Source organism: Rhinolophus sinicus, chromosome 1, assembly GCF_057876585.1.
Source record: "Rhinolophus sinicus isolate RSI-liver-muscle chromosome 1, RSI-T2T, whole genome shotgun sequence".
NCBI lineage: Eukaryota > Metazoa > Chordata > Mammalia > Chiroptera > Rhinolophidae > Rhinolophus > Rhinolophus sinicus.
This window is the reverse complement of record NC_142501.1, coordinates 88,624,453-88,645,632: the sequence shown is the minus strand read 5'-3', so window position 1 is coordinate 88,645,632 and position 21,180 is coordinate 88,624,453. Positions and strand designations below refer to the sequence as shown.

The window sequence follows — 21,180 nt, the reverse complement described above, 5'->3', positions numbered from 1 at the left end:
CAGAAGTTTGCTTATAGTTGCTGTACTCCATCTCAAGACGGTTTCTCCTGTATTCATCAGAAGCCAGAGGTTCCTGTTAATTCAAGGTTCTTAAACTCCTAGAGAAGCTCAAATTACAGGTGGCATACATTAAGCTTTTGCAGGGTTGATACATATCTGATCAAGTTTTAAAGTTTAGTGAACCAGGTTTCATTACTACTTTTAAAAAAGAATGCATTTTATTACATCCATTCTCTTTTTCTTACTCCCTTTCTCTAAGTGTTTGGCACATTGTAGGCACCCAATAAATTTGGCTGTTGATGAAACCAGTTTCTACTGATTTTGTTTAAATAGGGATTGGAAGTGTGTGTGTGTGTGTGTGTGTGTGTGTGTGTGTGTGTGTGTGTGTGTGAATGTGTCTTTCTCTTCACTGTTAAGCTTTCCTGTGGACTCCTCTATGTTCACTTTCCCGCTAGTAGTATTTTCTTCCTCGAGTGCTCCATTAGTACAGACCCTTTCTTAGCATAGTTATCTACACATTCTGCCTTTTCCCAGTTCTCTGTTGTCTAGCCAAGCCTTCAGAAATAATAGCGAGAGGATGAGAACGGATAAGAATCAAGACCCAGAGCTATATCAGTCTGATTCTGCTATTAGAGCACTGGAAAGAAAAGAACTTTTGGAATAGCCATACAATAAAGAGGAAAAGTCAGGAGGAAGTCAAGCTTCCAGTCTCATTGTCAAATTGAGAAGCTGAGACTAAGACCTCCTTCAGCCGCCCAAAAGGACGGTCAGAGATCTGGTCGGTCTGCAACAAAATGAAAACTTCAACAGCAAACATAGTAGCTTTAGCTGTAACGCTGCCGAAGGAGGGGCCCATATATTTTCAGAAGGCTCTGATGTAAAATTAAAATTGACTGGGCAGAGACCCATCACTTGTCACTGAATTCTCCCTTTTAACCACAGAGGATCAGAACATACGCTGTTTTATCAGTCCAGTGGGATTTCCTACCTCTGTAGTACTGGAGTAGTGACCACAGAAGACTCCAGAATATACTTTCAAAGTCAACAAAGATGCTGGGATGTTCTTGCTCAGCTCAAGATCTTGTTTCCTCCCCCAGCCTTCCATGTACCTCCACCTTGTTGGGACTGGTGAGTGACATCAGAATCACAACTGGTGATATCACTGTCTCTATAGCAACAGTGGTGAGGCTACCAGAAATTGATCCCTGAAAGGACAGGGGGAGGGGTGAAGATACACTCCAAAGATCTGATACTTAGTTTGGAGGGACTGGGTTTACTTTTCTCTTGATTAATTTTCTCCAGTAAGTGTCTAACGTAGGTAGGGAATACGGGAGGGGGAAATTTTGCCAATGGATTCCACTTAAAAACAACAGAGTATTATGTATTAACAAATCCAGATGGATGCAGAGAGTAAGAATTAAAAGAATTGGGGTGTCTAGTACATTTTTTATGCAAAGCCCATGGAATCACTTCATTTTGTGGGATCCAGCCTGGACTCTTTTTCATTATACATTTGTAAAAAAATAAATTCGGGGATATTTTGCCTAAAGTGACTATCTCTGGGTTAAAACTCAGATGGTTAGCGACACTGTAGCACTAATCCGTCCTCTACAAGGCCTCCACCTGAGGAATTGTAGTGGGATAAGTCCGACCAAAAGGCATTTGGTTGGCAATTTCTAGGCTTGAGGACTTCATTAGTAGTACATTCTCTTTGGAAATGTTACCTTACGTACTCTTACTTCAATGACTAAATATAAGACTAATACATAGTCTCAATGAAACAAAAAAACATCTTTGATCAAGGCCACAAGGTAAGGATTAAAATAGTTAACAAATTCAAGTGACTGGTTTATTACAGGCTTCCTTCACCAATGTTATTTATGTATTGATGATCTTTTATATTAGGTCTTAGTTTCTTCATTTTTAAAATAAAGAAATTGGGCTTGCTGATTTCCTATAATCCCTTCTGGCTCTAACATTCTATGATTTTGATACTTCAGAGGTATTTGAATAAAACCACATGTACACACATATAGCACTTTGCGTTGACAAAGCACTTACACATCCATTATGTAATCTGATCCTCACAATAACCTTTTGAGGGCAGGTATTATTTTCCCTGTGAGACAAGTGTAGAAGCTTGCCCAGGTCACAACTAATAACTGATAGAAACAAACTAGGATCTAATATTCTGAATTTTAAGTCAGTGCTGTTTCAATTATATCATGTCACCTTGAAACTAGTATTTAGAACATGGGGCAGTGTTTGACTTGGAAATATAAAATAACATAATTGGCAATGTTATACAGGTGTTAGGAGGTTGCTGGTAATAGGGGTCTATCAATTTATTAGAACCCGGAAAGTATGTTTATATTCATATTGACCCCAGAATCAAATATTACCATATTTTAAGTGCTGACGGAACATAGGATGAGGCCAAGAAATACAAGACATTAGTAAATAGCATTAGTAAATTTTTCTGATAAAATCAAGAGTCTCTTTCCTCTTCTAGTTCAGTTTGGTTGGCGACATTCAGTGAATAGTGGAGTTGGGGTGGCGTGGAAACAACCAATCTTACAAGAGGTTGCTAATAATAGGCAACCTCTACTCCTTACAGGTCTGTCTTCCATCCCAGCAATTCGCATTCCTTTCTTCCTGAAAAAACCAAGCATGAAAGAATTACCAAGTCTAGAAAGATCCCCTAGTTGGTTTTCTAATAAGCCCAAGGTAGATGTCTCAGGACAGGTTGCTGTCTCCGACTCAGGGATCTTGAGAGGTTGACCAGAATAAGCTACTTAAAAATGTTTAGTCTAATCTTTCTGGAATCTCCTGAGGCTGTAGATACCTCTGTCTGAAACAATGCAGATTCTCAAAGGAGTCTGCAATAAAAACAACAACAAATTACAAACTATCGCTCTAGAGAGAGCCGTCTTGAGTTTCTTCCCAGAAAAATGTGCAGAGGGTACACATGTCCACTGAATTTTACATATTTTAGTAGGTCCATTGACTTCCTAAAGTCTACTTTATGAATCACACTCCAGGTTAAGATTCATGTCAGGTGGCGACTACTGCTTTGATAAATAAGTAATAAAATAAAAGATAGCTAGAATGACCACCTTGGATAAGATGTCAGAGAAGTCTCTGAACAGGTCACCTGCCAGCAGGGATTTGAGCCCGTGCAGACCTGCAGGACAAAGGGCACAGCAAGGGCAAAGGCTTGGAGACAATGTGCTTTAGCGAGTTCGACGTGCATACCGCCATTTCTCTTATTTCTTCTCTCTGCCTCCCCGCCCTACTCCTCTCTCGTACCACCTCTCCCCCCGGACCCTGGCTTTCTCCTTAAAGAACTCCCGGAGTCGAGAGGCCACGCCTCCACCTTCCCCCAGTCTCACCGGGGCATCGCTATGTGACATGTTCAGGGAACAGCGAACCGAGAGTCAGGACAGCTGAGTGTGGGTTCTGCCAGTTTGTATGCCCTTGAGTCAGTCACTGGTTGACTGAATTTCGGGATTCAAGGCAATGAGATTATCTTTACGGTCCATGCTGTAATCTGAGGTTCCGACCTCAGGATTCTTTTCTTTTTATTGCCCTTCTTCCCTGTCTCCTCACGTTCCCTTCCTTCAGTCTGCCTCTCTCTCCCCAGTTCTCATCTCTGTCAAACTCCAACGCATCTCTGACCCGCCCCTTTCCTTCCCGGGCAGCGCCTGCGCAGACAGGCGTGGAAGTTCGCTTTTGACCCAGCTTCGTAGCCGTAGTCAGGCGGCGCGTCAGCCGTGGGGGATTCTGGGAGAAGATGGCGGCCGCCGTTCACCCCCGGGTTGTCCGGGCCCTGCCAATGTCACGTAAGTGTCACCGGGAACACCGGTCCTAGATTGGGATTCTGAGCCGGGGATCGAAAGTTTGAGGAGTGGCGCTGTGCTGCAGCGTCATGCTGACTCCAGGGAAACCTTGGTTTTTCTAGGTCCGGAGCTGCTCCTGTACAGTTTCTCTTTTCCTTTCCCCCTTCCCTCGCTCACATATTAAAATACGCTATTCGGAAGGGGTCTGCGCTGAGAGAGTGTGAGCAACGACAAGGGAAGAGGAGAAAATGGGGGACGTGTAAGGAAGGGATCGAGAGAATCACATTTCTTACAGGGTTGCAAGGGTTTGGGGTTATGAAAAGAATTTGGGGGATGGGGCAGGGGCCCGTGAAAGGGATGGAAAACAACGATAGTGGAGTCAAGGCTCTTCATGCATTGACTTGACGACCTTGTGCAATCCCTTAATCGGCCTCAACTTACGATCTTTCGTGTCACAATGGAAATGATAATACACAATGTCAGGGGGTTTCTGAAACGATTAAATGAAGTAATATAGAAGCACTTTCTAAATCAAAAGCATTTTTGCAGCTGTGGAGTGTGTCAGGTCGAGGCGCTGGGGCCTTGGGGAGCGAAGACTGCTCGGAGAGAGAAGAATCAGGAGCTTGGTGGGAAGGAAAAGGGAGAAGAGTAAAGGATATCTTGGGATTCGTCTAAGCGTTGTTGATTTAACCCATTACTTGATTTGCTATCATGGTCTTCAAATTGAAAACATACATTTGCTCTTCCAATCACTAAGGCTAGAAAAGCAAGAAAATTTAATATAGTTACACTTCATCATCATACTGTCACCCACTATCCTTTCACGAACACACCCCAATCAACTTCCAAAAATTGTATTTTCCAGTGTGTTTTAGTCGTTACAGAATATCATTTGTTCTCAAAATTAGCTGAACGTCAGACTCATTCTTGGAGCATTATAAAAAGTAGAAATGGGGATTCATTGCAGAGCTATTGAATCAGAATTTTTGAGATTGGCTCCTAGCACCATAAATTTTAAAATGCTCCACAGGTAGTTCTAAGGTTCAGCTTGAGGTGAGACTCAAAAGTGTTTGGAGGATCTTTTTTATTTATCATCTTTGGTAGAGCTGGGTCCTGCATGCCCCTGGGAAGGTTCTTGGTGCACATCATTTATAGTGGATGGTTTTGTAGCCATGACGTCTTTGCAAAGGCTGCTGGTTCTTGTTAAACTATTACATTGGTTTGACATAATGTTGATTGTGAATGGTAATCATTGCTGTTTATTCAGTACCTGCTATCTGCTAACCACAGTTCTAGACATTTTTATAAATATTTTTCTTTAACTTTTTTTTTTTTTAACTGACACTTTATTGTCTCTGGTAAAGTGAGCTTTTGAGTAAACTTTGGAGAGGCAAGTCTAGTGCGTAACATAACCAAAACACTGTAGAACAGTACTATGTAAAACAATTATATATAGTGAAATATGGAGAAACTATTAAGTACCATGGGAAACCAGAAAAGGGAAGGATTAGTATTATTTGGAGTAGTAAGGGAAGATTGGAAGACCACTGAAGAATTGCAGTTCTTCCACTGATGTTTTTTTAGGCTTGTTATGCTCTGGAAAGTCAGAGAGTGCACAGTTTCCTGTCACTGGCAAGGACGGGGTGAAAATGGAATCATGACATGCTCAGTGAAATGACAACCTGTAGATCTGGAATAGTTGGAAAGGAGGTCGAATACGTTACATGGGATCAAATAACAGAGCCCTTTGAAAGTCGAGCAGAGTTTAGAGTGATCTCCAAAGTGGGTTTTGCAAGAGAAAATAATGGGATACAAACACAGTATTAGAACTTAAAGATTCTCTGTAATAACATCAATAGCTAACACATCATTCAAACTGTGTACACTGTTCTAAGTGCTTTATGTTTTCTAATGTGTATAACATGTTGGTACTACATAGAACATGTAATTTATGAATAAATATCTAAAAAAGTCAGTGTACAAGCAAATATATTTGGACACTATTGGTTTAGGTATTATAGTAGGAAACCAGTGTAAGTTTTTGAGCAGAGGAGTATAAGGAATAAGTAATGTTACTTTCGTAATGATGTTCATAATAAATGGAAGAAAGTAAGAGGCTGGAGTTAAAGAGGGTAATATATTTATTGAGCACCTACTATGAGCAAGGCACTGTGACAGGTACTTACCTATATATTACTAATTCTCGTATCGACCCTCTAAAGCGTTAGCTCCATGAAACCAGGGACTTTGTCTTTTTTACTATGCTAGTCACAGTACCTAGAATAGTGTTTGGCCCATAGTTGTTGGAAAAACAAGTAACTGTGAAGTTACTAGAACATTACCTTCTGAGGAATTTTACAGTAGTATTAAAGGAAAGCAATCATTATTCCTGGAGTGCTTAATGTGTACAAGGTAATGTGCTAAACGCTTCATGTACATTTACCCTAATCGTCATAACAATCCTTTGAGGTATTAATTCTTTGACTCCAATAATTGTTCCCATTTTATTGACTCTGTCCTTTATCATATGCCCTCACTTCCATCCTTACTCATCATTTTAATCATTCCCTTTCATACATTCTCAACTCCCCAGCCCATCTCCTTTTGTCATAAAAAAAACAAAACAAAACAAAACAAAACAAAAGTACTGATTAAAACAAACTTTCCATGTATTTCCTACCTGCCCCTGAGCAGTGAAGAACTGAGCTAGGGAAAACGCCATCTGACTGGCCTTATTTTAAATTCCTGAATACAAATCTCAAAGTAGATTTTCTATAGAATACAAAATAGATTTTCAGCCCTACATTTTCCTAGGAAATTTCCCTTTCTCCATAACGATTATTTGACATCACAATCTCCTAACACTTTTAATGTGCTTCTGTCTCATTCTCAGCTACACAGAGAATTCAAAGGAATCAGATGAGAATGATCTCTTTTTCCCACCATAAAAATCTCATAGCTGATGTGTGATAAGTCTCTTCCTTCCCTCCTGTTACAGTGGATGAGCTCCTTCTGATCTAAGACCAGTTTCTTCACTTAGCGTTCGATCTCATCCTTTCTTACCTATTCATTCCCTCTCCCAACTCATTAATTTTTGCCTCTATTGGGTCAGTTCCATCAGCATATTAATATAATATCTCATATTTAAAAAATCCCCTCCTTGTCTTCCTGTTACTCTGGTCCCATTTTTCTTTGTCCCTTTATGTCCCATCTCCTCAAAAGATTGTCAGTATTCCTCTTACCGCATTCTTGCCTTACATTGTCTCTTTTGCCTGCTCCAGTAAAGCTTTCATTCCCACTATTCCAATAAAATTGCTCTTGTTAAGACCGTCTACAACCAACATTTTCTAGATCCTATGGTCCTCTGTCCTCATCCTACTTCACCTTTCAGCAGCATTTGACAGAGTTAACGCCTAGTCCCCACCTTAACTGTGGTTTTGCTTTCTGTGATTTCAGATACCTGTGGTCAACTGCAGTCCAAAAATATTAAATGGAAAATTCCAGAAATAAACAATTTATAAGTTTTAAATGCACATTTGTATGCCATTCTGAGTAGTGTGATGAAATCTCATGCCTTCCTGCTCTATCCTGCCTGGGATGTTAATCTTTCTTTTGTCCACTGGATCCATGCTGTATACACTACGCACTGGTTAGTCACTTAGCAGCTGTCTCAGTTAGTATCAGATCGACTGTCATCGTATCGCAGTGCTTATGTTCAAGTCACCCTTCTTTTACTTAATAATGGCCCCAACAAGCAAGAGTAGTGGTGCTGGCAATTCAGATATGTCAAAGAGAAGCCAGAAAGTGCCTCTTCTAAGTGAAAAAGTATGGAAGTTCATATAGGACAAAACATAGTAGTATACATAGGGTTTGGTACTGTCCATGCTTTCAGGCATCCATTGGGGGTCTTGGAATGTATCCCCTGAGCATGAGGTGGGGGCTGCTGTATTCTCCATCAGTCACTTTTTTCATTTGGTTTCTGGATGCCATTTTCTTTTTTTTTCTTTTCTTGTCTTTTTTAATTGGGCTGCTTTTCAGTCTTTGCTGGCTTTTTGGATTAGTCACTTAACCAGTCTGAGCCTTAGTTTCCTCATCTCTAAAGTGGCAATGAAGATAACATTAAGTAAGATAACACCTATTAAGCACTTAGAACAATGCCAGGCACCCGGTAAGAGCTTGGTTAAGTTTAGCTGTTATTATGATGTTACTGTTTCGTTGTTATGTATCTGATCTGCAAGTTTTAAAATTACAGCTGGTGTATAATATTAGTTTCAGGTGTACAACATAGTGATTAGACCTTTATATAACTGATGAAGTGATCACCCTGATAAACCCATCTGACACTGCACCTAGTTACTATTAGGTTGGTGCAAAAGTAATCGCGGTTTTTACAATTATTTATAACCTTTTAAACCGAAATTACTCTTGCTCCAACCTAAAACATGTAAAGTGCAATGTTTGTTTTTTAATCTCTGGGGTTTCAGTAACTGATCAGTAAGCTAGGCTGTTTCTCCAATTCCACACTTCTGGATAGGGATAAACAATGGTTTCTGGGAAGAATGTCACTGGAAAGTCATCCCTAGAAAACAGACACAGACTTACTTACCTACCTACTTTTGATTATTTTCAGTACTTTTATATTAAGTCTGAATTGTACTCTTTTAAAAAAAAAAAAAAACCACATAAAAGAAAACATAGGTACTTACCTTCTGGACCAGGTCTCAGAGAGGATTTTATGAAGTTGACCCCAAAGGCAAGGGAAGTAAAAGCAAAAAATAAATAAATGGACTGCATCACACTAAAAAGCTTCTTCACAGAAAAAGAAACCATCAACAAGACAAAAAAGGCAACCAACCGAATGGCAGAAGATATTTGCAAACAGTACCTCCAATAAAGGGCTAGTATCCAAAATATTTAAAGAACTCATAAAACTCAACAACAGCAAAAAATAAACAATCCAATTAAACAATGGGCAGGGGACCTGGACAGATACTTCTCCCAAGAAGACATAGAAATGGCCAACTTCACTAGGTATTAGGGAAATGCAAATCAAAGCCACAATGAGATACCACCTCACACTGTTAGAAGAACTTTTATTAACAAGACAAGTAATAACAGGTGTTGGAGAGAATGTAGAGTAAAAGGAACGCTTATACAGTTCTGGTGGGAATATAAATTGGTACAGCCACTATGGAAAACAGAGTGGAGATTCCTCTAAAAATTAAGACTAGAATTACCGTATGACCCAGCAATCCCTCTTCTGGGTATCTACCCGCCAAATTTTAAAACATTTATTTGTAAAGATAGATGTACCCCTATGTTCATTGCAACATTATTCACGATGTTGAGGCATGTAAACAACCTAAGTATCCTTCGATGGACACTTTTATAGGTAAAGAAGATGTGGTATATATAGACAATGAAATACTACTCAGCCAAAAGAAGAAATGAAATACTGCCATTTGCGACAACATGGATGAATCTTGAGAGTATCATGCTAAGTGAAGTAAGTCAGACAGAAAAGGACAAAAACCCTATGATTTTTCACTCATGTAGGCTATAAAACAAAAAGCAACAAACAAACAAAAACCGTATAGACACAGCAGTATGATGATTACCAGAGGGGAAGGGAAGTCAGGGGAGGTTGAAGAGGGTAAAGGGTCCAAGATGGTGACAGAAGGAGACTAGACTCTGGGTGGTGAGCACACAATGTGATATTCAGATGATGTATATAGAATTGTACTCTTGAAATTTATATAATCTTAATGAATGTCACCCCAATAAATTTAATTAAAAAGAACAGAAAAACAATGTCCTCTACTAACAGCCCTCTGCCTCCCTTAATATACATCCATATCGTCAACTTTATTTTTCATTCATCATCAGTTTCAAAGTCTATTCGAGGTGAGTCTTGCTGTTCCCGGCATTCGGTGTGTTCATTCCCACCTCTTCATTGTTATATGTGTTAAGTGTTTCACGTGGAAATCTGATCTTTCTGTTGTTACTCTTTAAAACCTTTCTCAAAACACTTTATCCATGTTGTTGCAAATGGCACTATTTCATCTTTTCTTAGGGCAGAATAGTATTCCATTGTGTATATATGCCACATCTTCTTTACCCAGTCATCGATCGAAGGACACTTTGGTTGTTTCCATGGATGTTGAGATTATTATCCTAAGCAAAATAAGTCAGACAGTACAAGTCGAGAACCATATGACTTCACTGATAGGTGGGATATAAAACTGAAAACAACAAAGGAACAAGACAAACAAATGAAGAAACAAAAACTCATAGACACACAATACACAATAATTTAGTGGTTACCAGAGGGGAAGGGGGGTGGTAGATGATGGTAAAAGGGATCAAGTATATCGTGATGGAAGGAGAACTGATTCTGGGTGGTGAACACAGACTATGATACATAGATGATGTATTACAGAATCGTACACTTGAAACCTATTTAACTTTAACAATTGTCACCCCAATAAACTTCAATTAAAAGAAAAACAAACCAAGAATCTTTCCTCGTGATTATCTAACTCATTGCTCTTTTGCTTTGCTTTCTCTCAGTTCCTTTCACTGTAGAGGTTTATACTCACTTAATTAGTAACTGTTTAATTTTTTTTTTAATGATTTATCTTCCTAGACAAATTATGTCCTATAGGACAGTGAGTTTATACTTTTTATTATATATTTCCTTATGTCCTACAGAGTCTTTGTTGCGATAGTCTGTTTATTATTGCCGTTGGCACTTAACATTATAACTTTTAATTTAAAAGTTAAATTTAAACTTTAGCCTAAGTAAATGAAAAATACTGATAGCAAAATAATGTTACGCGTTTCTAGGAGAAGAAGCTGTTTGTATCCATAGTGACTTTCATGTGAACATTTTCCTTTGTTGTCCATTCTGGGCTTTTAAGGTTCTTCTGTTACTGCAGTGGCTGCCTCTGTGTTTCACCGCCCAGTCCAGCGCCAGCTTCATCACGCGGTCATACCTCATGGGAGAAGTGGGCGTTCCTCGGTCAGCGGGGTCGTGGCCACTGTGTTTGGAGCGACAGGATTCCTGGGCCGCTATGTTGTCAACCACCTTGGTAAGTAAAGTTCCTTCAGTTTAACATAACCCCAGTGCCATTTACTTGGGTGACCGAACGAGAAGCCATGAGCTATGTTTCTTTTCATTTTAATCGTTCCAAGTATAATAACTCCTATCTTGGATTTGGGTAGTTTTGGTCTCTGGAACATTTTGAGCACTCACATACCTCCTCATACTTTCTATATAGGACATTAAAGTGTGAAGGGGAGTCTCTGAGAAGTTACGGCATCTCTAACATGGCAAAATATGCTCCGTTAAAGATAATAGCAATTCACATACATATTAGAATTTAACTATTTAGCAAATCACCGTCCTATAATGTGTCCATAGTATGTCAGCATTGATCCTTGTCTCCATCCCTTCTTTTCTAGGACGTATGGGGGTCACAGGTGATCGTGCCCTATCGGTGTGAGCCATATGACGTCATGCACCTTCGTCCCATGGGTGACCTGGGCCAGATTATCTTTCTGGTAACAGCCTATATTACTGATTATTGGACTAAAAAACATGAATTACTAAGGTTATTTTTGAGAAAGAGGGGCAGTATAATAAAGCAGCAGTTTCATCACAGAGTGGGCCAAGGGTGTCCTCCGTTCGTAGGGCATTCTTGCAAACTCTAGTCCAGCAGTTGGCAGAGTTTCTGTGAAGGGCCAGATAGTAAATGTTGGGCTTGGTGGGTCATAGGGCCTTTGCCACGATTACTCAGCTCTGCCCTTGTAGCCCCAGACCAGCCATAGACAATGTGTAAAAGAATCGGAGTGGCTGTGTTCCGATAAAACTTTATTTACAAAGCTAGACTGTAGGCTCGATTTGCCTGTGGGTCATAGTTTGCCGGCCTCTGCTCTAGACTTATGCTGTCCAATATGGTAGCCACTGGTCACATGTGTGGCTACTGTGTACTTGAAATGTGGCTAGTCTGAATTGAGGTGTGCTTTCAAGTGTAAAATACACACCAGATTTCAAAGACTTAGTACGAAGACAATAATATTCAATATCGTAAATAATATTCAATGTATCGTTAATAATTTTTTATATTTATTACATACTGAAATAATATTTGGGGCATATTGGATTAAATAAAGTATATTATTAAAATGAATTTCACCTGTTTGTTTTTATTCATTTAAATGTGGCCAATAGGGGGCGGCCAGTTAGCTCAGTTGGTTACAGCGTGGTGCTCTTAACAACAAGGTTGCTGGTTCAATCCCCACATGGGCCACTGAGCTGCACCCTCCACAACTAGATTGAAACAACTACTTGACTTGGAACTGATGGGTCCCGGAGAAACACACTTAAAATAAATACATAAAAGTTTAAAAAAAAAATAATAAAAATGAATGTCGCTAATTCAGAATTACATATGCACCTCATGTTGTAGTTCCATTGAACAGTGCCTCTGTAGACAGAGAAAATCATAAGTAGGGCATTTTATAACTTGGTTTGCTTGGCATAGACTAGAATAGTTCTTCTTGAGCATTCCCTGTTATTTTTTAATCTGCAGGTTCTATCTTTACACCAACGGTTACCAGTGGGGTGAGACGGGAGATGGGGTTGGGGAAACCCTTCAAGGGATAGATTAAAAATGTGTGGGCTCTTTGGTTGGTTGTCACAGTGACTGGAGACCTTACTGGTTTATTAGGTAGGGGGCAGAGATGCTAAATGTCCTGCAGTGCACAGGACAGTCCCTTTCTACAGAGAATGATGCTGCCAGAATGCCTGCATTGTTCGTACCGAGAAACGGCCTACGCCTTGAGGCTTGGGTCTGCTGTTCTTTCAGCTGACTTTTCTTACGCTCATCATCCTGTATGGAACTGAGCTCTTCCGTTTGCACACTTTCCCCTTTAAAAAATAATTGGTAAACATCCTTAATATCTCTGATATTATTTTCATACAGATTATTTATGATCTCTTTAAATTTTGACTTATTTTAATGTAATTTTTGTTCTTTATTGAATGTTCACAAGTTAAGTATATTTATACTGGTAATTTCTTGTTTCTAAAGAGTTTTCTTTTCCAAAATCTTATTCTCAAATATCCTTGTGGTATATCAATTACCACAAGGAGCTTAGCTTTTTCCTAGTTCATTGTAATTTAAGATTATTGGTCACCTTGCCAGTCCTCAGAATTAAAATATTTCGCAAATGACAGGTGACAGCTGTTACAGGCTTGAAAATGTGGAATCACTAAATCAAGTCACATGACATGTATTCCATTCTTTCCATAGTATTCATGGAGTGTCCACTGCTCCTGGCACTGGGCTAAGCTCCGAGCATGTCTGGATGAACAAGTCCACAGGCGCTCACAGTCTTAACAGGCAGTACAGACACCACACACATACCTTTGAGTATAATGATGTTTATGGAGGGGCAAGTCCAGGGGCAGTACGCCACGTTACTATTGTTCACTTTTGAGAAGGATGGACCATGTTGGGTGTGCGGTGCTGATTTCTCTGCTTCAGTCTCTGAAACGGCTGAGTGGTCGGCCACTTGGTCTGACTGGGGCTCTTGGGCCTTATCCCTGGGAATTTGGTATCCTTTTGATTCCTTCTCGCCAGGCCTCGCTCTTGGGCCATTTATACAGTTCGTACTCAAACTCTTCCACTCCTGAGTGTTTTTGGATTCTTTGGCCATCTTTGCTGAAAAAGCCTCTTTCAGCGCTTTATGTGTAGAGCTGCTTTCTTTGATGAGTATGTCGGTCACGGTGCTGCCGATTTTGTGTGTTTTATGTCATCTTCATAGCAACCCCATGAGGTGAGCTGTATTTTCAAATTTTACATGGAGGTTGGAGAGATTACTCGTGCACAGTAAGCAACGAACTGGAATTTGCATTCCTGTCTGACTGGTATTCTGTACTGTCCCTTGCACCCTACTCTCCATCAGTTGTAACTGTTTCCCGCTGAGGGCTTCATCCTTTTGAATCTGATTCCTCTAGCCCTTTCACTCTTTTCTAAATTACACAGGGAGTTCAGTGGGCTCACTCATGCTTGCTTATGTGTGCTCTCCCCTCCCTCTCTCGCCTCCCTTCCTCCCTCTTTTCTTCCCCCCTTGCTCTTCTCCCTTCCCCCCTTCCTCTCTCCCTCTCCCTCTCACTCCTGTCACTCATACGTACACACTTAGTATTTGACCCTATGAAATTCTTATTATCTCCCATTGAAATGCTTTAAACATTCAATTTTGTTTTAACATAGGAAGCTGTATGACGGGTTGTTTAATCCCCAGCCCCTATTTTGTATATGAATCATCAATCTGACCTAAGTCCTAAATGGTACTCAGAAGTATATTTCTACACCACGGTCTGCGTTGGCTCACCCTGAAGTTTTAGGCAGGTCACATCTGAGTGTTGTTTTCATGTCTTTAGAGTAGAAATGACTACATCTGGGATTATAAAGAGGAAGAGTTGAAAAGGAATAAGAAAATAGTTATGAACGCTCCCAATTTATTGTTACCCTCGGAATCATTTCTGTTGTAATAAATGGAGCCTAAATGAAATGGCACCACATTGTGACGACGACAGATGGCCCATTTTGAAATTTGCCCAGGAGTGGCGGGGTGGGGCCCAACAGAATTGTTTACTGCTAGGGTGCACCCTTGGGTTTTCATCTGATTGGCTGTTGCTGTTACAGGAATGGAATGGGAGAAACAAAGATTCTATCCGAAGAGCGGTGGAGCATAGCAATGTGGTCATCAATCTCGTGGGCCGAGAATGGGAAACCAAGTAAGTGTTCGACTCATTTCTTCTTTGCATAAGCCATCTTCGGGGTTAGTAGACATTTCCTGGGCAACGTCTACTTGTTAAGCATTGTAGTGGTGACATTGTTAACTAGTCCATCAGTAAGCATCAGTTGAACTACCGTTTACATACCAACCATTTACATACCCAGTGACCTCCCCTTAGGGGATTTAGTTGCATAAGTTCGGTACATATAAGTAAAGCAGTGTGATGTGCTTCCCGTAAAAAGCCCATATGGATTGTGTCTGTGTGGTCGGGGTTATCACCCTGACGGGATGAGCGGGATTGGCCCAGTGCTTGCATCTGTCCAGCTGGGATGGGGTTAGGCGGGAGAATTCTGCCTGTTCTCTGTGCAGCTAGATGAACATTGTTTTTTCTCGATGGACAGTGTTCTCGATCTGTTCTTCGCGGTGTTAATGTAGGGTGGCAGGAGTGCTGGTTCGAATAGTCCTTTTTAGCCTCTGTGTGAGCTGTTTATCAACAAATGTTTGAATCCTGTAGTTTCACAGCACTTTGTTCACACCTTTTTAGTCGCATGTAGGAAAGTTTGACTTAGATTTGTTTACATGTATCTGCCTCATCAAATGGTCTTAAGTTCTGTGAGGAATTGGAGGGTCTTCAGCAACGTTATAGTCACCGAATTGACTAACAGCGCCTTAAACAAAGTGAGCATTTAGTTCATATTGTTGGATTAAACTGGTGATTGACTCTCCAATTCCCCGCCCAGGATAGGAAGTGACTTCCCATCCAGTCCCATCACTTCCCTCATCCCTACCCATCAGTGCAGCCAGTGTAGCCAAATGCATTTCAAGGGCCTCAGCCTTGAGATTCCTTGAGGACACAGAACATGACGTGTGCTGATTTGTAATTTATTGTAAGCCTTGAGTTACGTACAGTAATAACAGTGCGCATTAACCTAAAAAGCTTAATTTTGATTTTTGGGTTAAGTCATTGCTGTTTAAAAGTTTAGGTATTATGAATTCCAGCAATAGTGTGAAAAACAGCTTATCACAGAAAGCTTTGATATTGTTAATTAGGTGTTCTTAGCTGATCCCTCCCTTTTTTTTTTTCTTCCAGAAACTTTGATTTTGAGGATGTTTTTGTGAGTATTCCCCAAGCAATTGCTCAGGTGTCCAGGGAAGCTGGAGTTGAAAAATTTATTCACATCTCACATCTGAATGCTGATATTAAAAGCTCTTCTAGATATCTGAGAAGCAAGGTGAGTAACAAGCTGATTTGGGAAGTGGTTCACAGAGCTGGAGTTTCCTGGCCCCTTTGAAACCTGAGTTAAGTGAGAAGGGTTTCTCATTGCTGTATCCAGGATTAAAAGGGGTTTCTAATTCTCCGTGCCCGAATGAGATTTTCACTTGCAAGGAGGTGTGTGTGTGTGTGTGTGTGTGTGTTGTGTTCTGACAGTTTGGTTCAGTGCCTTCTGTTTGCAGGGAACTATGCTGAGGGGCTTCAAAGGTGGATTGACCATATTATTACCTGCCCTCAAATGCACAGCTTCTTGGGGCGTAATAATTACACAGTAAAATCATGGGACGTAGAGTATGATTCCTGCCCAAAGGAGTCACACCTGTGTCACCTACCAAAGCTAAAGGACCATCTTTTTTTGTAAACCCCTTGCACAGTCACGGGCTTAAGCCACTTCTGAAGCGGTGACGTGATGGCCAAGAACGACCAGAGTTCCTTGACGGTGGCTCCTGCTTTTGGGCCCCTGTGTTCTTTTATTGAGCAAATGTATTAAGTGTCTACTATGTACTGCGTATTGTATTAGGCACAGGGGATACAGTAGTGAATACAGCAGACATGGTCTTAGCCCGTATCTGCTTTCCAGTCCATTGAAGAAACAATTCCAGATGCACCAGATGTTGCAAAATAGCAAACTGTGCCATAGGAACCTGTAATGGGGGACAGAGGACGTCTGTCCATTAAGAGCATTTTGTTACTGTGTTACTGACATCAAAAAATCCGGTGTAAACTGGCCTACACAAAAGGGAATTCATAAGCCCACGTCTCTGAAAAACCCAGCAATAGGGAAACGTAGCCACGTTGATGTTAAGGTTCAGGCATCAGCTTTGGTCCTGTGATTCTTTCAGCTTTTTGTGTAAGCCTGGTTTTTCATGCTCACAAAACTGCCTGACAGCACATCCAGGCTTCACATTTTCATACTACACTGGGGACAGAGAGGGTGCACGCTGTGCCTGCCTCTGCCCTAGCATTCATAGAGGCGTCTGGAGTCATGACTGTTTGGAAGGGACGGGGTGGGGGAGTCAGTGGTGAGAAAGGGAAGAGGCAGTGATGTCTACCCCTTTGGCTTACACCACTGGCTGGATGGTGTACTGTTGAGTAAGGTGAGAAACACTTGGAAGGACTAGGCTTTAGGGCAGTGGCTCTGAGCCTTAGCTGCATGTTAGAATCACCAAGGGAACTTTGAAATATCCTGAAGCTCAGGCTGCACCCAGACCGATTAAAAAAGAATCTCCTGGGATAGAACGTGGGCATCGGTATTTTACGCTCCCTGGGTCATTCCAGTGTGCAGCAAAGATTGAAAAAGACTTATTTATGAACAATGGAAGAGGGTGATCCAGGTTTGGACTTGGGTTGCATTTCAGATACATGTCAATCATGCAGGTATTGGTGGTAAATGGACTTCATGATCCTGCGGTTTAGAAGAGAGGTCTGGGTTGGAGGTGTGAATCAGGGAGTCACCAGTGTTTGTTGTTAATTGAAGCAATGGGAGGGGGTAAGACGGCCTAGTGAGGACGTGTAGACTGAGAAGAGAACCTTGTACTGGGCCCAGTGGAATCCCAGTGGTTAGTGTGGTCTGGTAGGCCAGGAGGCACCTGCAAAACACAAACCCAAAGACTGGGAGGGAGTGGACATGATGCGGTAGGAGGGAAACCAGGAGAGTGTGAGGTATGGAAGCCAAGGGAAGACGGTGCTGGGAGGAGGGAGTAGACTTAAGAATACCACTGAGAAGCAAGTGAGAGCTCTGAAGTCCCCTTGGACGAGGACATGGAGGGCATCGGTGATCTTATCTAGAATTGTTTGAATGCAAGTGTCCGGGCAGAATCCAGAGTTACAGGTGAGTGAAGAGTGAGCAGGAGCTGAGGCAGTGGGGACAGTAGGGCAGACAGCCTTTTAAAGTGGTTTGGAAAGATGGAGGGGGGACAGATGGACAGGCAGCTGGAGGGTCGTGTGAAGTTGGAAAATTCTTTTCCTCTTAAGGTGGAAGATCTTTATTTAAAAGCATGTTTAACTAGTGGTAGGGATGTGCTGGTAAAGAGGGTGAGACTGAAGATAGAGAGTCAATTGGGCAGGTTCCTGAGAAAGTTCAAGGACGTGAGCTCTGAAGCGTTGGAGGCGGCACTGCGCCTGTTGTGTGGTAAGAAGGGAGGAGGAAGCGTTGGGTCATGCACCTGAGTCTGTGGACTTAGTGGTGGGAACTTGAGGTGGTTTTTTCTGTTGCTAAATCTTTGAATTAGAAGGCAATGCCATTTACTGGAAGGAAGAGGAAAATCAGGGAGAAATTTAAATAGGATAGAAAATGTTTGAAATTTTCATTTGGGAGAGTAAAGTGATTATAAGAAAACACTATTTTGGTGAAATGTTGAGGGCCCAGCTAAAACAGGTGACGTGAATTTACAGCTCTGGGCCACTTAGGGGTTACGTTGTGAGAAATGCATCCTTAGGCGGTGTCAGCGTTGTGTGGACATCACAGAGGCATGTACACACGCCCAGATGGTGTAGCCTGCTCATACGTAGGCTGTGTGCTACACACCTGTACAGCACGTTCCGTACAAAACAACGCGAGATTAAACGGAGCACAAGAGAAGTGGTGAAAGAGGCACATTAAACATGAGCTGTACAAGGCTGCTGCCAGTATAACGCGGCGTACTGTTTTATAGCAAACTTTTTTATAAGTAGAAAGAGTACATTCTAATATAACAATAAAAAGTATGGTATAGTAAGTGCATAAATCAGTTACAGTTGTTTATTATCATTAGCAAGTATAGACTGCGCATAGCTGTGTGCTGTACTTTTGTACACCTGGCAGCACAGTGGGTGTGTTTACACCAGCGTCACCACAGACACGTGAGGAATGCGTTGTGCTGTGACGTTAGGATGGCTATGATGTCACCAGGTGACAGGAATTTCTCAGCTCCACTATAAGCTCATGGGCCCAGCATGATATATGCGTCTGTCGTTGACCGAAACATTATGTGGAGCATGGCTGTATGGAGGCACTGATTAATGATTTTTATGTATTTCATTTCCTTCATCTCTGAAGGCAGCAGGGGGCATGGCTCAAAGAAGGAGGGTAATGACGTTCTTCCAGGATTGGGATTTTTGCCTGGTGGGTGGAGGAAGGGACAAAGGGACAAGGTAGTTTACGGTATTGGTAAGAGAGTGATTGAAAAGTGGGACCAAGTTCCCACCACTAAATCTAACCTGAAACAAGGGAAGTTAGGAGGAGCTGGTGTAGAGGAGGCAGAAGGAGTGGACTAGAGTTCCTGAGAAGGTTCAGGAGCAGATGTCTCAGGAACAGAAACAAAGAACAAGCAGGCCGGAAGTACAGGAGATGCTTGAGAGTAGGCCGTCCTCGTTTAGTGTTTCAGAAGAAGGGCACTTTCAGTTGTCAGTATGGTCTGTGGCCTGACCGAGTTGAGAGCACCGAGTGGAGTGAAGAGGGCGTCCCTGGAGTTGAGGAGCTCAGGAAGCAGGTTCAAGGCCACTTGGACGAGATGTCACCCCAGGGGCGATGCAGGAGGAAAGGAAGGCTGAGCTAGGCGCCGACACCTGCGTTCCACCAGAGGGCTGCCTAGGCGCTGAGTAGATGATAACGAGTGAGGGGAGGAACGTGAAGGGCTCTACCCCCAGCCTCCTGTGGGTAGGTATGTCCTGCTGCAACTTCCATCATGCTAGGCTTCCTTTCTCAGGCAGGCTGCTAGGTAGTTGACACAAACCACACAGTCTGTAATTAGAAGGAAAAATGGAGGCTAGGAAAATTCTACCCTGATTTTTCTCCTTTTATGTAAGCTTCCCTAGAATAAATATGAGAACCAACTGAACAAGAGCTTGGGCATTTTTATGTGTGATTTGAAAAAAAAAGAAATTCTGTGTAACTGAGTTTTAAGAAGAGTATGATTACCTTAATCTGGAGGAACATATGACCTTTAAAATACAAGTAATATCCTAACAGTAAAAAGAGTGGACGATTTCTTCACTCATCTCACACCTCTTTTGTTTGGTTGTTTGTTTAGGCTGTTGGAGAGAAAGAAGTGAGAAATGCATTTCCAGAAGCCATTATCATAAAGCCATCGGACATCTTTGGACGAGAGGATAGATTCCTCAATTACTTTGCAAGTGCGTGTTCTTTTTTAATGGTACAAAACAGGACAATGGCTAACCAGGCCGAAGCTAAGCACAAGCTGACAATATTCTCTAAGACAGAGGTTATACCTTTTCCCCCAGTTGCCTTTTTCTCCCCAAGGTCGTTATATTTGCCTAGTCAATCTGGTCCTTCTCAGGATCTTCATTACCGTATATCAAAAGAAGCAATGTAGATTCATGGAAAGAGCATGTCCTTGCAAGTCAGAGACCTGAGTTCAAGTTTAGCCCTGGGACTAACTAGCTCAGTGACTTTAGCAAGTCTCTGATCGGCAGCTTCCTCATCTGTTGAAATGGAGGTAATAATGTCTACCTCAAGAGTGGTATTTTTTAGAGCAGTTTTAGGTTTATAGAAAAATTAATGTCCTTTAACCCTCATCCTCCTCCCACAAGTTTCCTTTGTTATTACCATCTTGCATTAGTGTTCATTTGTTATAATTGATGAGCCGAAGTTGATACATTTTTAACTCAAGTTCAGAGTTTACATTAGGATTCATTGTTCATTCTGTGTATTTTGACTAATATGTTATGATGTATGCTTACCATTAGAATAGCATACAGAATAGTTTCACTCTCCTAAATTCCCCTGTACTCTACCCATTCATCCCTCCCTCTTTGCCCACCTGCCTCCCATCCCCACCCTAATACCTGGCAAACATGGATCTTTCTACTGTCTCCACAGTTTTGCGTTTTCCAGAATATCATATAGTAGGAATCATACACTTTGTAGCCTTTTTAGATTGCCTTCTTTAACTGAGCCATGGCACTTAAATTTCTTCCATTTCTTTTTAGTACTGGATAATATTCCATTGTATGGATGTACCACAGTTCATGTATCCAAGTTACATGTTTTTATCATGTGTTTTCCCCCCCATTGCTTGTATCCTTTCACATTCTCTATTTCATTTTTAAAAACTGTGCTGAAAATATAATACATAATATCAAATTTATCATCTGTGTATGGACTGAATTGTGTCCCCCCACAAATTCATTCCTTGAAGGCCTAACCCCTAATATGACTGAGTCTGGAGACAGGGCTTTTAGGGGGTAATTAAAGTTAAGTGAGCTCATAGGGTGGGACCCTAACCCAGTGGAATTGGTGGCCTTATAAGAAGAGGACGA

General features: G+C 41.4%; 2 protein-coding genes and 1 long non-coding RNA gene across 6 annotated transcripts in view; 2 read left to right on the top strand and 1 right to left on the bottom strand.

The window, feature by feature from the left end:
- Nucleotides 1–1,818: 1,818 nt before the first annotated feature.
- On the bottom strand, nt 1,819–3,681 carry LOC148759115 (uncharacterized). The gene is made up of 2 exons (XR_012493826.2): nt 3,393–3,681; nt 1,819–2,655 (listed from the first exon to the last, which is right to left on the bottom strand). It is a non-coding gene; the product is annotated as an uncharacterized LOC148759115 (long non-coding RNA).
- Nucleotides 3,682–3,686: 5 nt separating this feature from the next.
- LOC148759114 (NADH dehydrogenase [ubiquinone] 1 alpha subcomplex subunit 9, mitochondrial-like) lies at nt 3,687–21,008 on the top strand. Of its 2 annotated transcripts, none has more exons than XM_088801315.1 (6): nt 3,687–3,842; nt 10,760–10,930; nt 11,304–11,402; nt 14,555–14,646; nt 15,739–15,880; nt 19,932–21,008. In XM_088801315.1, exons 2-6 carry the CDS (start codon nt 10,838–10,840, stop codon nt 20,232–20,234), a joined length of 729 nt encoding a protein of 242 aa, XP_088657441.1. In that variant the 5' UTR covers nt 3,687–3,842; nt 10,760–10,837; the 3' UTR covers nt 20,235–21,008. The 2 variants fall into 2 exon arrangements, with proteins under 2 accessions (XP_088657441.1, XP_088657446.1); XM_088801320.1 differs by having other exon boundaries at nt 3,701–3,842; nt 10,778–10,930.
- Nucleotides 19,932–21,180, top strand: part of LOC141570059 (dual specificity tyrosine-phosphorylation-regulated kinase 4) — a 53,806-nt gene continuing 52,557 nt past the window's right edge. For all 3 annotated transcript variants that reach the window (XM_088801306.1, XM_088801304.1, XM_088801292.1), the window contains exon 1: nt 19,932–20,034. The gene's annotated coding sequence lies outside the window, so the exon portion shown is untranslated. The remainder of the gene's footprint in view (nt 20,035–21,180) is intronic.

Bases quoted from the DNA above. Each gene is read 5' to 3' on its own strand.
- LOC148759114 (XM_088801315.1), top strand. From the start codon at position 10,838: ATGGGAGAAGTGGGCGTTCCTCGGTCAGCGGGGTCGTGGCCACTGTGT. The intron at 14,647-15,738 runs GTAAGTGTTCGA...TTTTTCTTCCAG, and splicing joins GGCCGAGAATGGGAAACCAA to AAACTTTGATTTTGAGGATG. The intron at 15,881-19,931 runs GTGAGTAACAAG...TTGTTTGTTTAG, and splicing joins CTAGATATCTGAGAAGCAAG to GCTGTTGGAGAGAAAGAAGT.